Source organism: Lactuca saligna, chromosome 7, assembly GCF_052625555.1.
Source record: "Lactuca saligna cultivar CGN05327 chromosome 7, ASM5262555v1, whole genome shotgun sequence".
Lineage (NCBI taxonomy): Eukaryota > Viridiplantae > Streptophyta > Magnoliopsida > Asterales > Asteraceae > Lactuca > Lactuca saligna.
Window position 1 is genome coordinate 147445007 of NC_136423.1, and position 16335 is coordinate 147461341.

The window sequence follows — 16335 nt, forward strand, 5'->3', positions numbered from 1 at the left end:
ACAATGATTCTCAACCTTTTTGATGATTTTTTACTCATATTCCTTCACTTTTTTTAGTATCGATGGTGATGATGATGAGAAAGGGATTTAGATGAGACTATGGTTGTTGTTCTATTATCAAACACTATGGCTCAAAATCACAACAATAATGTAAATAATGATGTGAAACTATCCCGTTGTCAGTGATGTTTCTATTGGCGGTCCTCCTTCTGAAGCTTCAAGGATTCTTGAAGAATTATCTGACAAAAATCTCATTCTGTAACATGTTGGGTAGGTATGTTTTAAATAATTAATCTCTCTTTTCTTTTTGAATTAAAATTTACATTTTATAGCTCAAATAACGCTTTTTTATAACTTAGACTAAAAAAAAGAAGTCATCAACTTCTACCAAGTGATGTAATTGCTGCGATCAATACAAAAAACTGAAATTCTTTAAAGATAATGAGATTTTTAGGTTTTTATTTGCAAATATTGTTGCTTATGATCTTGTTGATATTGCTATGTTTTGGATGATGATTCAAATAACTTTTAATCAAATTACTTTTTGAAGATATCACCATTGTGTCCATTTTTTATTCTTTAATTCTATATTATATTCTTTAATTTTGTTATATATTCTTTGTAGGTATTAAATATCAGGTTATCTGTTTTAGTTTTGAAAGATTCAAAGTTATTTCTTTTAATGTTAATGTAAAGTATATTTGTTCATAATTATATGTACTTCTTGAGATTTTGCATAATTTTTCTGCGCTCTAAATGTTAGATGAAATGCCTATAAGATACCATATGTAACATTCATATTATGGTATATATCCTTTTAAACCCTAAAGTGAAAATTCTCTACAAAATTGGTCCTTGGTTGGTACGTTGGGCGTACTCTTTGGGTACGCTTAGCGTACTAGCCTTAAGTTGGTTGCGGATATCACCCACGTACGTTGGGTGTACACGCAGATTTAGAAAACCCTAATTTTAAGGGTTTGCACCCTATTTAAACCTCAATATAACCTGTTTTGGACATGTTTAACCAGTCTCCCCCTTCCCTTCTCCAAAAATCGAAACCATAGTGTGTTTTGAGAGTTTTGAGCAATAAATAGTGTTTGTTGGTGCTTTGTGAAGGAGAAGAAGAATTGGACCACTTAGAGTTGTGCTTGGAGCTTGAGAATCCGGGATTAGCTCATCATTTACTAGCCTTTTGAGGTAAAAAGCTCACATTTTTCTAATATTTGATGCTAGATCTAGTTATGTTGCTATTCAATGTTTTTTGAGTCCTTGGAGTGATTGATGAGCTTCTTGATTCACTCATGAAGTGATTGATGGTAGATCTAGGTTTCTTTTAGTCTCTTTGTTTATGGACTCATGCATGCATTAAGACCCTTTGTTAAGCTCTTTTGAGCTGCAGAGCCCCATTAATCCATGCATGCACATAAAGTTGGCAACTTTACATGATAAGTCACCCTAAGGAAGTCATATTTGAGAGTTGCATCAAGGTCTTAACCGAATAAGAGCTAAATAAATAAAGTAGGCATCTGAGGCGTACACTAAGCGTTCGAGTTGAGTATGCTTCACGTACTCACTAGTGGGCTTTAGAATTTTGGGGTTTTTGATATTGGGCCAATGTTGGAACTTAGGAGTTTAGGGCTTTGTTGGGCCATCAGAATTCTATTTTTGGCCTGATGCTATTTTATTGGACTTTTTTGGTTGAAGGCCCACTAAGGGATTTGGGCCTAATTTGGAAGATTGAGCCATATTTGGGCTTTAGGTTATCATTTTGGAATTTGGGCCTTTTAGGATACTTGGCTTGGGCCTTGGCCTTGATCCAAGTTAGGTAAAGGTAAAAAGGTCTTTTACTCTAGTTTGGACTCATAGTGTGATTTGCGATCCAATTATTAATTGGATGTTATTTTATGTTAATAACACAGAGAGTTTAGTGGACCAGTAGCCATTGATTTATCTGTGAGATTCAACAGTTTCAGTTGAGTTTCCTCACTGTATTTAGTGGGCCGAAGGCACCAATGTTGGACATGGTTTATCATGTAGGTTTCTAAATGTCTACGTGACTCTTGCATATGTATGTATTGGTATGTATAAAGAGCGAGGCTCGATGTCGGGCAAGTCCTGATGATTGTATTGAATGTTTTTATCTTTTGGTAATCACATGTGTTAGTATGATTATATGTTTATATGCTTATATGTGTATTAGGTGGTGTGCGATGTCAGGCGGGGCCTGGTGATTGATAGATCTATAAACCGAGCAAGGCTCGATGGCGGGCAGGGCCCGATGAAGGGTGGCGGCCTAGTATGTGTTTATTATGTATGTTATGTGGTATTTTTGGGAATTCACTAAGCTTTTTGCTTACACTTTTCAGTTTATGTTTCAGATACTCCTGGTTCGAAAGGGAAGAGCCCGGGAAGATTGCAGAGCACACAAAACTTTATTCCGCATTTTGAGAATTAGTCTGGTATTTTGTGATGTAGTGATACGCTATGGTCTTCTTCGTTGTATGACAATGTTTTTAGATTATTGTTTTATTAATTTTAAAAATGAAAATTTTGGGTCATATTCTTGGGAAGTTATAAGTTGGTATCAGACCTTAGTTTAAGGGATTCAAACATACTCTTGTGTGTGTCTAAACTCAAACTGATGATTTTGTAAAATTTTCAAAAAAAAATGATTTTAAGGAAAAGGGTTTTCTAATAAAAGAAACGGTGTGGTGCATGCAACCGACCAAGCTCAAGTAAGTTTTCCCAAAATACCCATACATGTTATCTGATATGATTTGAATTGTGAATCTGTGAATCACATGATAGAATCCTAGGAGATATTCCTTTGTATGCCTATTGTATGAGCTTTTAGACTTGCATGCTGGTACTGATCAGTCAGTGATAAGATGACTTGATTAGGTTATGTTTGGTTCTGATTACTTGATGCTTGAATTTTTCCTATTTTATGCTTTTTTGGAGTTCTCACTAGTTTCAGCTAACTAGTAAGTGACTATGTTAGGTTACATATTGCTAAGACTAGATAATTTAAGAAGGTTAGGATTTAACTCTATCGCACAACTCTTGTTTGAGTCCAATGGTTGTAGTGTGAGACTTCTCATTCGAAGAATTATCTAGTTCTAGTGATATGTAATTGTATTCATGAGATAGTTAGAGGAAGTTAGCGGGAGTTCCTTCTGCAGCTGATGGCGGAGAGTGGTGTGGAGTTGCCCTACGAAAACCTAGGAAGAGATTTAGTGCTCGGAGCCTTATCTTGATGAGGGTTAATTATATGGATATAAAGTGACTTGACAGATTTAAGGTAATCCTTGAGGAAAGTATGGATAAATGTGGAACATAGTATGGGCGCGTACTACTGGAACCAGCGTATCCATACTCGAGTTAAGGAGAGTTGCGATGAAACCAAGAAGCTTTTAGAGTTTGTGATCCCTCGATGTATTTTGATGCGTATTCTAATGGTTTATATGGTCTATTTTCAGTATGGCGATTCTTCGAGTCAGGCCGGTTGGTAGTTTTGGTGCTGGTGAGGGCTTGGGCTCGGTTTTTGCAGCCGGAGAGTTGGATAATCAGATGAGGGAGTTCATTTCGTCTGAGATTACGCGTTGCATTCTCGAGCAGACTCCTGTGATCTTCGGTACGATCAATGAGGGTATTATGGAGCTGTTGGTGGAGCGTTTGGGCTCTTTCTGTCCTGAGATGGTGGCCTTGATAGGGGCGCGTTCATTGAACTTCAGGGAGTTTCTGGCATGTGGGGCTCTGAACTACTACAGGGAGAAGGACCCGATAGCGAGAAGCCAGTGGTTAGCAGATTTTGTTAATGCATTCTGCACCAACAGTTGTCCCTATGAGGCAAAGGTCAAACTTGCTTCCTGTCTTCTGAAAGATAGAACTCGAGACTGGTGGGAGGATTTTGGGCACTTCGTTGGTGATGAGGTTATTGATTTGATGACATGGGACGATTTTACAACTAGATTCAGGGTTGAGTTTACACCAGTGATTGAGGTGCAACAGTCAACACAAGAGTTTCAGGATCTCTTCCAGACTACTGAGACAGTGGCTGAGATCACCATAATGTTTCAAGAGAGGGCATTTTTGGTTCCACAGTATGTGGTGGACGAGGAGATGAAGAATGTGAGGTATCACAAGATGTCGAGGAGCGATATTCGACAGTTTGTGAGCCGAGCCAGTTGTAAGACACTAGAGGATATGATAGCAAGATCCAGAGAGAGGGAGATTGATATCGAGATGGAGAGGAAGAGGAAGTCGGATCAGGCTCAGGTTTCATGGGGATCAGGTAAGAGACCCAAGGTTTAGGATTTCAGATCGAGGGGCTAGCAGGGTTGGAGCCACTATGAGAAGTGCGGAAGGACGCATGAGGGACCATGCAGGGTGGGTGGTTTGGGTTGCTTCAAGTGCAACCGGATGGGTCATTTTAGCAGGGATTGTACTGCTACCACCACCACCCTAGAATCTGATCTGATTTGCTTCCATTGTAAGCAGAGGGGCCACAAGAAGGTCCAATGTCTGAGTTTGGCTGCAGCAGGGCCAGTGTCAACACCCGCTCATGCAACTCTGTGGATCACTGATCACTGCCAGGGAAAGATGGATGCATCTGTGGTGAAGATCAGGGCTTTCCAGTTGACGGTCAAGGTGGATCACGCGACACCTGATGTGGTGACGAATATGTATCTTCTCATTATCTCTTTATTTATATTAAATTGTTTGCTTATGTTCATATGTTTTATTTTAGGATCGTTCCTCGTGAACGGTATTTCTGCTTTGGTATTGTTTGATTCGGGGGCTACCCGATCTTTGTATCGCTTGTGCTTAGCAAGATGGTTATTGGAGCTCCAGGGGAGCTGGATTGTCCTCAAGATGTCGAGATTGCAGATGATCGATTTGTCAGGGTAGCGAGGGTTCATCATGGATGTACTCTTCAGATATTCAGCGAGTAGTGTCCAATTGATTTTGTTCCCATTCCTTTAAGTAGGAACAAGGTTATTGTGGGTATGGATTGGTTGAGCCCTAAATGGGTGGTGATCAATTGTGAGCAACAGTTAGTTCTGATTCAAACCCCAAGTGGCTGAAAGTTAGTGGTTCATGGAGAGAGAGCTCAGCATGGGCCAATTTTGTGTTCAGCAACGAGGGTCAGACGCTATATTCAGCAGGGTTGTTCCGAATTTGCCTCCTATGTTATGGATACTCAGGATAAGGGTAAGGTGACTCGAGATGATGTGCCGATTGTGTGGGAGTATCCGGACATGTTCCTAGAGGATTTTCCTGGGGTGCCTCCGGAGAGGCAGGTTGAGCTCACAATTGATTTGGTTCCTAGTACGACTTTGATGGCTAAATAATCATATCAGTTTGCTCCTCCCGAGATGTAGGAGTTGTCTATACAGTTGCAGGAGCTATTAGATAAGGGATTCATTCGACCGAGTACTTCGTCATGGGGAGCACCGGTCTTATTTTTAAACAAGAAGAATGGGTCTCATCGTATGTGCATTGACTACCGGGAGCTGAATAAGGTAACGGTAAAAAACCATTATCCACTCCCGATGATTGATGATTTATTTGACCAGCTTCATGGTGCAACTTTGGTTTCCTAGATTGATTTATGTTCGGGTTATCATAAGATGAGGGTTAGAGGCAAGGACATGCAGAAGACAACTTTCTGGACTCGTTATAGTCATTACGAGTTTGTGGTAATGCCTTTTGGGCTTCCCAATGCTCCATCCACATTCATGGATTTCATGAACCATGTGTGCAGGCTGATGTTGGATTGGTCTGTGATTGTAACATTGATGATATCTTGGTCTATTCCAAGACCCATGAGCAGCACGAGGAGCAGTTAAGGGAGGTGTTGGATACTTTGAGGAGGGAGAGACTTTTCACAAAGTTCTCCCAATGTGAGTTCTGGTTTCACGAAGTGCAATTTTTGGGGCACCTCGTCAACCAGAATGGTATTCTGGTTGACCCGGCCAAGGTCGAGGCTATGATGCGGTGGGAGGTTCCGAGGTCTCCATCTAAGATTCAAATTTTCCTTGGTTTAGTAGGTTACTATCGGAGATTCATCCAGGATTTCTCAAAGATTGTTGTTCCATTGACTCGGTTGACAAAGAAGACGGTCACTTTTCGTTAGAGGCCTGAGGAACAGACGACTTTTGAGACCTTGAGATAGCGGTTGTGTGAGGCACCGATTTTGACCTTGCCAGAGGGTGTTAGGGATTTTGTGGTTTATTGTGATGCATCGATCAAGGTTTTGGGGGAAGTGTTGATGCAGATGGCTCGCATGATTGTTTACGCTTCGAGGTAGCTGAAGCCTCTTGAAGCGAATTATCCGACACATGATTTGGACCTGGGAGCTGTAGTTTTTGCCCTCAAGATTTAGTGACATTACATATATCTGGTCCACTGTATCATTTACACGGATCACAAGAGCCAAAGGTATCTAATGCATCAGCCAAATTTGAATATGAGGCAACACCGATGGTTGGATGTATTGAAGGATTATGACTGTGAGATCCTTTATCACCCAGGGAAGGCTAATATGGTGGCCGATGCTCTCAACCGCAAGGCGGTCGCAGCTCCGATCAGGGATATATGTTTGAGGATGACCGTGATTACTCTGTTTTTGGAGCGAATTCATGAGGCTCAAATCGAGGATATGAAGGAAGAGCACCATAATAGTGAGTGTATTATGGGTCAGGTGGCTTCATTCAATTATGACAGCCGCAGATTGTTGATTTATTGGAGAGTATGTGTTCCGTATTGGGGCGGTGTGCATCAACTTCTGATGGAGGAGGCGCACAAGTATAGGTTCTCCATTCACCCCAGGGCGATGAATATTCACATAGATCTTCGTCCTGATTATTTGTGGCCCTACATGAAGAGGGAAGTGGAGCAGTGCTTGACTTACCGGAAAGTCAAGGCCGAGCATCAACGACCTCACAACAAGATGCAACTGTTGGAGATTCTCGTATGGAAATGTGAGGAGATTACCATCGATTTCATCATGAAATTTCCTCGGACTGCACGCTGAGTGGATTCTATTTGGGTCATCATGGATAGATAGACTATGAGCATGCATTTTGTCCCGGTCTAATAAAGTATCTCTACGGAGAAGTTGGCGGAGATTTACATCAAGGAGTTTGTGGCACGAAATGGGGTGCTGGTTTTCGTGGTTTGAGATAGGGATGTCAGGTTTACTTCCAAGTTCTGGAAGAGGTTTCATGATGAGTTGGGTACTCGTCTCCACTTCAGCACGACCTTCCATTTACAAACCGATTTTCAGAGCAAGCGGACCATTTAGAATCTATAGAATATGTTGCGTGCATATGTCTTGGACTTTGCTGGTAGTTGCGATACGTATCTTCCATTAGTGGAATTTTTTATAACAACAATTATCACGCCAACATTGATAGGCCTCCTTTTGAGATGCTTTATGGGAGGAAATGTAGGACCCTGATATGTTGGGGTGAGGTCAATCAATGGGTTATGGGGAGTACCAAGGTGGTACTCAAGACCACCAAGTTGATCCAGCAGGCTCGGAGTAGGCTCCAGATAGCTCAAAGTCGGCAGAAAAGTTAAACCGACAGATACTGATCAGACTTGGAATTCTAGGTGGGGGATATGGTTCTCCTGAAGGTGTCACCTTGGAAAGGTGTCATCAGTTTCAATAAAGAAGGGTAAGTTGGGCCCCAAGTATATCAGTCCTTTTAGGATTTTGGCTCGGGTGGGCTAGGTTGCATATCTCTTGGATCTTCCAGATGATCTTAGTCAGATCCATAACACATTTCATGTCTCTCAGCTATGGAAGTGCTTAGTGGATGATTCCGTAGTGGTACCGTTGGAGGATATTCAGCTGGAAGACCTCCTGAATTATATTGAGAGACCGATGGGAATTCTTGACCGGAAGATGAAAACCTTGAGGAACAAGGTTGCTGAATTGGTGAAAGTTTAATGGTAGCATCGCAAGGGTTCTGAGTGGATGTGGGAGCGGGAAGTCAAGATGAGGGAGCACTATCCGAAGTTATTTGGAGCAGCAGACGTTGAGGAAAAAGTATGATTCAAGTGGAGGAGAATCGTTACATTTGTATTCTGGTATGTCTCCTTTTAAACCCTAAAGTGAAAATTCTATACAAAATTGGTCCTTGGTTAGTACGTTGGGTGTACTCTTTGGTTACGTTTAGCATACTAGCGTTAAGTTAGTCGTGAACATCACCCACGTACATTGGGCGTATGTGGGAGTATGTTGGGTGTACACATAGATTGAGCAAACCCTAATTTTAAGGGTTTTCACCCTATTTAAACCCCATTATAGCCTCTTTTTAACCAGCCTCCACCTTCCCTTGTCCAAAAATCAAAACCCTAGTGTGTTTTTGAGAGTTTTGATCCATAAAGAGTGTTTGTTTGTGCTTTGTGAAGGAGAAGAAGAAGTGGACCACTTAGAGTTGTGATTAGAGCTTGAGAATCCGAGATTAGCTCATTATTTGCTAGTCTTTTAAGGTAAAAAGCTCACATCTTGCTATCTTTGATGCTAGATCTAGTTATGTTGCTATTTTATGGTTTTTGAGTCCTTGGAGTGATTGCTAATCTTTGATGCTAGATCTAGGTTTCTTTTAGTCTCTTTGTCTATAAAGATGCAAGCTTTGTGGTGTTTATGGACTCATGCATGTGCTAAGACCCTTTGTTAAGCTCGTTTGAGATCTAAAACCCCATTAATCCATACATGCACATAAAGTTGCCAACTTTACTTAATAAGTCACCCTAAGGAAGTCAAATTTGAGAATTGGGTCAAGGTGTTCACCGAATAAGAGCTTAATGAAGAAAGTAGGCATCTGAGGTGTACGATGGGCGTATGAGCTAAGTATGCCCCGTGTACTCAATAGTGGGCTTAAGAATTTTGGGATTTTCGGTATTGGTCCTATGTTGGACCTTAGGATTCTAGGGCTTTGTTGGCCATCATAATTCTATCTTTGGGGACGATGCTATTTTATTAGACTCTTTTGGTTTAAGGCCACAAAGGGATTTGGGCCCAATTTGGAAGATTAGGCCATATTTGGGTGATCATTTTGGAATTTGGTCCTTTTTGGATAGTTGGCTTGGCCCTGGCCATGGGACAAGTTAAGTAAAGGGTAAAAGGTCTTTTAGCCTAGTTTAGACTCTTAGTGTGAGTCGGGATCCAATTATCAATTGGATGTTATTTTATGTTGATAGCGCGGAGATTTTAGCGGAACAGCAACTAGAGATTTATCTGTGCGATTCAGCACTCTGAGGTGAGTTTTCTCATTGTATTTAGCGGGTCGAAGGCACCAATGTCGGCCCATTGATTATTATGTATGTTGCTAGATGGTTGCGTGACTCTTGCATATGTATATATATATATATATATATATATATATATATATATATATATATATATATATATATATATATATATATATATATATATATGTATATATATATATATGCCAAGCAGGCCTCGATGTCGGGCAAGTCCCGATGACTGTATTGAATGCTATTGTATTTGTAATTATAACATGTGTTAGTATGATTATATGTTTATATGTTCATATTGGGCAGGGTCCAATATCAGGAGGGTCCTGGTGATTGACAGATTTGTAAACCGAATGGGGTTCGATGCCGGTGGGGCCCGATAAAGGAAGGGGGCCCAATATATGTTTATTATGTATGGTAGGTGGTATTTTGGGGAATTCACTAAGCTTTGTGCTTACAGTTTTTAGTTTATGTTTCAGGTACTTCTGGTTCGAATGGGAAGATCCTTGTATAATATTCTACCATAATGTATAAAGTGTTTCTTAACAGTAATATTCTTGCATAATGAATTAGTGTTTTTTAGATTATTATTCATATTATTTTTTCAGAATGAATGTAATAATTGTTTATAGTGTTATTGTTTACGAATTATTGTAATTAGTGATTCTTAAAGAATAAAATACGCATTCTTTATAAAATGTTATTCTTGATAATACGTTGTGTAATTCGTTAAATATATTAATTATAAAAATAGCTTGAATGGAACCATATTCTATAAGAATGAAATCGAAAATATATTTACTGGTTTATGGTTGATTTTCTGTTATTCTGTCAGAATAAAACATGTTATTATTAAAAATTATATTAGAAATAAATTTGAATTAATTTAAAAAATTCTGATTTTTTAAAAAATAAGGGTATTAATTATCCATTAAAATCCGAAAATTTCCTTTTCCAATATATATTAATTGATTAAAATACCGTTATATTAAAATTTATGTGATTATATAGTATATATTATTACCCTAGTGTAAGACCTTTTATTTTAGATCATCACCATTTCACTCATTGGTCTAAATTATCCTTACGAACATACAATAGATGTACAAATCATATATATATATATATATATATATATATATATATATATATATATATATATATATATTAAAAAATTAAATCTTAAAAAGAAAAAGCAAGGCATGTGGGTCAAGTTGACACTTAAAACATGTTTTTTTAACAAGATAACAAAAATCTACTACCACTACCGTAAAAAATGACTAATATATTAGAGGTTGGTTAAACTGTGATCAATGATTATAGACGTTTATTTATCATTCTGTATAAATATGCTATTCTATTTGTATATATATGGTAGAGGGGCACATTTAATCATTGCTTGTCTATTAGTTTTCAGTTCATCTCTTTAACGCGGGGTAAAGTAGTTTGGGAGCTTGCAAGGCTCATAACCTTGAGGTCACGGGTTCAAATCCTGTTTCCACAATACTATTTGTCAAAAAAAAAAAATGATATGTTTTACTCTGATAACTAGTAATTAGTTAATACTTTTAGTTTTGGGCTAGAAGGCAAAAAGAGGAAGGATAAAATCACTACACTATGAAGGTTAACTATACCTTTCGCATTTTACATTTTGTGATATTAGATATTAAGTAAATGACTTCATTTTCGGCGGATAGCGGGAACCGAGCCCGCATCTTCTCCTTGCCAAAGAGAAATTTTACCTGTTATATATTCGTGATAATAAGTTGTATAATTCTTTAAGCATATTAATTATAAAGATATATTGAATGAAACCATATTTTACAACTATATTTACTAGTTTTTAGTTGATTTCTATTATTCTGACAGAATAAAATAGGTTATTATTAAAAATTATATTAGAAATAAATTTGAATTAATTTAAAAAATTCGGATTTTTTTAAAAAATAAAGGTATTAATTATCCCTTAAAATTCGAAAATTTTATTTTTTAATATAGGTAAATTGACCAAAATACTTTTATGCTGAAATTCGTATTATTATATAATATATGTTATCCTATTGTCCTTACCAGCACACAATAGATGTAAAAAACACATGAACATATATATATATATATATATATATATATATATATATATATATATATATATATATATATATATATATATATATATTACAAAAAATCAAATCTTAAAAAGAAAAAGCAAGGCATGTTGGTAAAAAAGATGGCACTTCAAACATGTTTTTTTAACAAGATAACAAAAATCTACTACTACAAAAAAAAAAAAAAAAAAAAAATTATGATTAATATATTATTAGAGATTGATTAAACAGTCTAAGAAAAATTAGCATATGTGACCCCATAAATTTATATGATTGGCACGTATACAATATTAACGTGTATCCTTCAATATCAGTGTTTATCATGTGTCTTATGTATAGATGTTTTTCTTCTACATTTCCATCCTATTTAGCTCGCAGATAGTTGTTTACGCGTTCCTAGACTGATGTAGCAGACCTTGAGTTTTTCCAGAAACAACGTACCTGGTGATGATTGTTGAATATTCATGTAGTATAAAAATATCAAGAAAAAGGGCAAAAGGGAATAGCTTTACTTTGCCATAATTTATGTATAATATTAATTTAATTATTGCTCAAAGTACTACTTCAGTTTATTGGTAAATCTAACTAGGGGAGGAACCGAGGTAAGAACATTACAAAATGTAGCACACATTAGAAGCTCCTATTGCATATAGAAAAATGCCCCTACAACCATTGCATATGATTTGGCTCTATATATTTCTATGAAATTCCAGGTATGCATGGTATTGGCTTGTGATATCAGAGTCAAACTATTCCAACAATTGAGAAAGATGATATTATGGAATTTAGATTTACTTATAATTATATTGATTTTTTAAAAATGATTAAAAATTGGACTTTTGTAAATTCGATATTTTAAAAACAAGTAATATGATATATTTTAGAGTAAATTAATGAAATCATCCCTGTGGTTTGGTCAAAATTGCACGTTTGGTCCCTAACTTTTTTTTTGCACTCAGATCGTCCCTATGGTTTGATTTTGTTGCGTTTTTCGTCCCTGTGGTTTGATTTTGTTGCATTTTTCGTCCCCTACATACATAAAGTTAGGGACCAAACATGCAACTTTTACCAAACCATAGGGACGAAAAACACAACAAAAGCAAACCACAGGGACGATCCGAGTGCAAACAAAAAGTTAGAGACCAAACGTGCAATTTTGACCAAACCATAGGGACAATTTCAGTAATTTACTCTATTTTAACTCCAAACAACAAATGACTTTCTTTTTGAAAGACAACACCACACCTATATTTTATCACATTGATGTAAATGACTTTTCCTTTTAATAGACGACACCACACCTATATTTTATCACAACATATACATCAAACGGACATATATTTATATTTATTTTCAAAAACGGCATGTTGCTTACATTTTTCTTGTCAAAAAGCAGCAAATTAACTAAGTGAATCACAAAAATGTAGCAAACTTAACTTTAAAACCCCAAAAAAGTTAGAAACAAAAATTGACAAAGAAAACATTATAAAAAAACAAAAACTATCTCCACTTCACTACTAGTCATTAGCTTTATCGTTCGCCGAACTAAAAAGCATCTCCAATCGAAACTCGGAACCCGCTATAGAATTGCCCTTAGTTCCAACTTTATCCAATTCTGCTATCGAAAACTGAAAAAGAAAATCAATAACCTTAAAATTAAAAACCAATCATAGATTCAGTTCCAACATTAGAACCTAACAAAATCCATTAAATTAATTAAGTACCTGTATCAAGTCATTTTCAATAAACCCGGTGTTGAAGCAAACACAGAAGAGACGACCCCCAATGTTCTTTTCATAGAATGTCACACACACATCTCCAGCAACCTGCAAAACCATTATATATATATATATATATATATATATATATATATATATATATATATATATATATATATATATGCAACGTTAATAATTTTACAAAAAACCTTGATTTTCATAAATGAAGGAGGTTTATTTAATAAGTAATCACACACCTTTATTGTTTTGTCACAAAAGTAGTGGTCAAGGCAGTTTTGTGTCTCTTCTTCCTCGATTTCCGAGTTCCCAAAACCACGGTTTTTCCTAACTTTTCTGCAGAAATTTCGACAAGCATCCACCGGTGAACGATATATATCTCCGGTAACTTCTTGCAGTTCCGAAACAACAAAAAAGATCAACTCTACAGATTTGGTGTCAAAAAGTCGAATCCTCCTGAGCTCTTTGCTACATGGTTTTGGAAGGCTGACTTCTGGTAAACAGCCGTTTGGAAATGTAAGAGATCTCCGCCAATAGCTGACGTAACGCCGTTGACTTGGTGTCATCACCTGCCACCGTTTCCATATTTAATATTATTATACTTTCATTGAAGATTTTCATTATCATAATGGAAGAAAAAGTAAGTATAAAACTTACTCGAAGATAATTTGTGGACCCTTTATGATTTGAATAAAGGGGAAGAGCTTCTTCTGCCAACATGCCGACGTAAACCAAGTAACAAGATGCCATCAACCCGATCCGACCTTTACCCGCCTGTTGAATTTTAAAAAGTATTTTAGTTTTTAGTTTTTTATAGCAAAAAATAATTTGCATGAATATAAAGAATTCCATAACGTATAGAATTTTGAGAATTTACCATGCAGTGGATGAAGACAACATTCTTTGGGTCACTTGAAAGCCATGAATGGACACTTTCACAGAATTCATTGATCATTTGGATCGATGGGGCATGATTATCATCAAACGGAAATCTTTCCACAAGATTGTTGAAAAGAGATGGATCATAAGCTTGCTCTGTACATAAGTTATACACCTACAAGGTAGAAAAATGTGAGAAATAGTAATTGGATTTCTTACTTTAATTTAATACAGGTTTTTGTAATCAAAAGTTTTTACCAATATTACACAAATTGATAAGTAATTATGGCTTTATAAATTGCTAAAAACGTTGTAAAGTCGTTACTTAAAATTGACACTATATAAATCCAGAAAAAACGTTCTTTTTCTATGGAATCGAATGAATGAAAGTTGTAATGTAATCCAATTTTTTATTTGTAGAATTTTTAATTAGACAACTTTTTTTAGAATTTCATGATATTATATATAATCTTCTTACAAAATTAGCCAGCACATATTTTCTTTATTGTAATGTTTTGCTTAATTTTAAGCTTTGTAAATAATCAAATTTATAACTATTATTAAATAATATATAAAGTATATAAGATAAAAAAATTCTTCTGAAATTTTATGATTGATATAGGTCAAAGAAAATATAACAACATAACTAGAATATAATAACTAATTTTTTTACCTTGTAATGTCTTGGATGTTTCTTTTGCAAAAATGCCTTGACTTGTATCATAGGATTTTGATACATAGCTCTCATTATCTCAGCTGGAAATGACATTGCTAAAATGCGAGTTGTGATGTAAGACATATCAAGCTCATAGCTAACACCACCAACAACCACCACCCGCTTTTTCTTTTGTTGTCTTGTTAGGAGTCTTGAAACTTTCACACCCATTTTTTTGTTGTAAACTATATGCAAAAATCAAAATATATTAGTTAAAAATCAACCCTACACAACTGAATCATCTATTACGTTGTATAATTTATAATATGTATAGATATTTTGCTCTTCTTCTATATATACACATTGACCCGTTTGATTGTTAACTTCAACTTAATGGAAAAAATATTCTTTATATTTTTCATAAATCTTTTATGTTTTCTGTGGGGTTTGGTCGTAGTCTCAATCTACGAAACATAGTCAAAACTTTTTATCCTACATTTATAATTCTTAAAAGAACATACTACTACATTCATAGTTCTTAAAAGAACGTAAACATTCGAAGATGTAAAGTTGAGATTACCTGTAATTGATACTGAAACTTAGCCTTAGGTTTCTTGTTTCCTCTTCGTTCTTCTGAGTCTCTTTGTGCGATAGGAGTAAGATACGGCTATTTAAGATTGTTGGTATATATAAGATTAGGGATTCGTATTTATCTCTTTGTATGTATATCTTTATCTCTTGATATTTCCAAATATGATTTAATCTGTTATCGTTTATCACAAATTGACAATTCAAAACTTACAATACCAAGGAAAGATAACTGACATATTACAATTGGAGTACAAATCGATTTCCTATATTCTCTTCTTTAATTTTTTATTTTTTTTTTTAATTTTCACTTTTGCACCCCACCTTTATTTCCTCTTCCAAGTTTAGCCTCAACTATTGTAATTTACGTCTAATTCCAGTGCTTTTTTCCCGGGTGTTACGATTAGAGATGCACAAAACATAGGATACAAGTAAATATAACTACACATTACACTTAGAGTACAAATCATACAAGTAAACATAACTACACATTACAATTAAAGTACAAATCATTTCATATATTCCTTTTTTTTCTTTTAAAATTTTCACTTTGGCAAACCACCTATATTTCCTCTTCCAACTTTATCCCTCAACTATTTTAAATTACATCTAATTCCACGCACTTTTTTCGGATGTTATGATTAGAGATCCACAAATGACTTGGGTGTAACTTAAACAGTATAACTAGTGGTGTGCGAGGGCAAGTGCTTAAAAAGACCGACACCATTCATCTCTTTCGGTCCAAAATGTTTGGCTGAAAGTCAATCATATTGTATTGGCAGACTTAATAGTGTTGGGCCGCAATACCTATATGACAATAGTCAAATTAAGTCAATGATCATCACATGTGAACGATCAAATGTAACTGTTTAATTTGTAATCTTTAACAACTTTAATAAAAATACAAATTTTGCATTATATTGTATAAATAAAAGCATAAATCCTGAAATACATGTCAACGCGATTTCGTAAATATAATGAACGCTTAAATATGATTTTGTATGAAGAAGTTATTATTTTTCGAAATTTCATATCGACATAGATACAGAAATCGAAATAGAGATCGATTACTTGTTATCCAAAACAATGTAAACAA

At 35.8% G+C, this 16335-nt stretch overlaps 1 protein-coding gene across 1 annotated transcript; it reads right to left on the reverse strand.

Moving 5' to 3' along the window:
- Positions 1 to 12812: 12812 nt before the first annotated feature.
- On the reverse strand, positions 12813 to 15297 carry LOC145006368 (phosphatidylinositol 3,4,5-trisphosphate 3-phosphatase and protein-tyrosine-phosphatase PTEN1-like). Its single transcript, XM_078965455.1, has 7 exons — positions 15232 to 15297; positions 14670 to 14896; positions 13995 to 14171; positions 13775 to 13891; positions 13357 to 13686; positions 13106 to 13207; positions 12813 to 13009 (listed from the first exon to the last, which is right to left on the reverse strand). The coding sequence occupies exons 2-7, from the start codon at positions 14880 to 14882 to the stop codon at positions 12899 to 12901; spliced, it is 1050 nt and encodes a 349-aa protein (XP_078821581.1). The 5' UTR covers positions 14883 to 14896; positions 15232 to 15297; the 3' UTR covers positions 12813 to 12898.
- Between the last annotated feature and the right edge of the window lie 1038 nt (positions 15298 to 16335).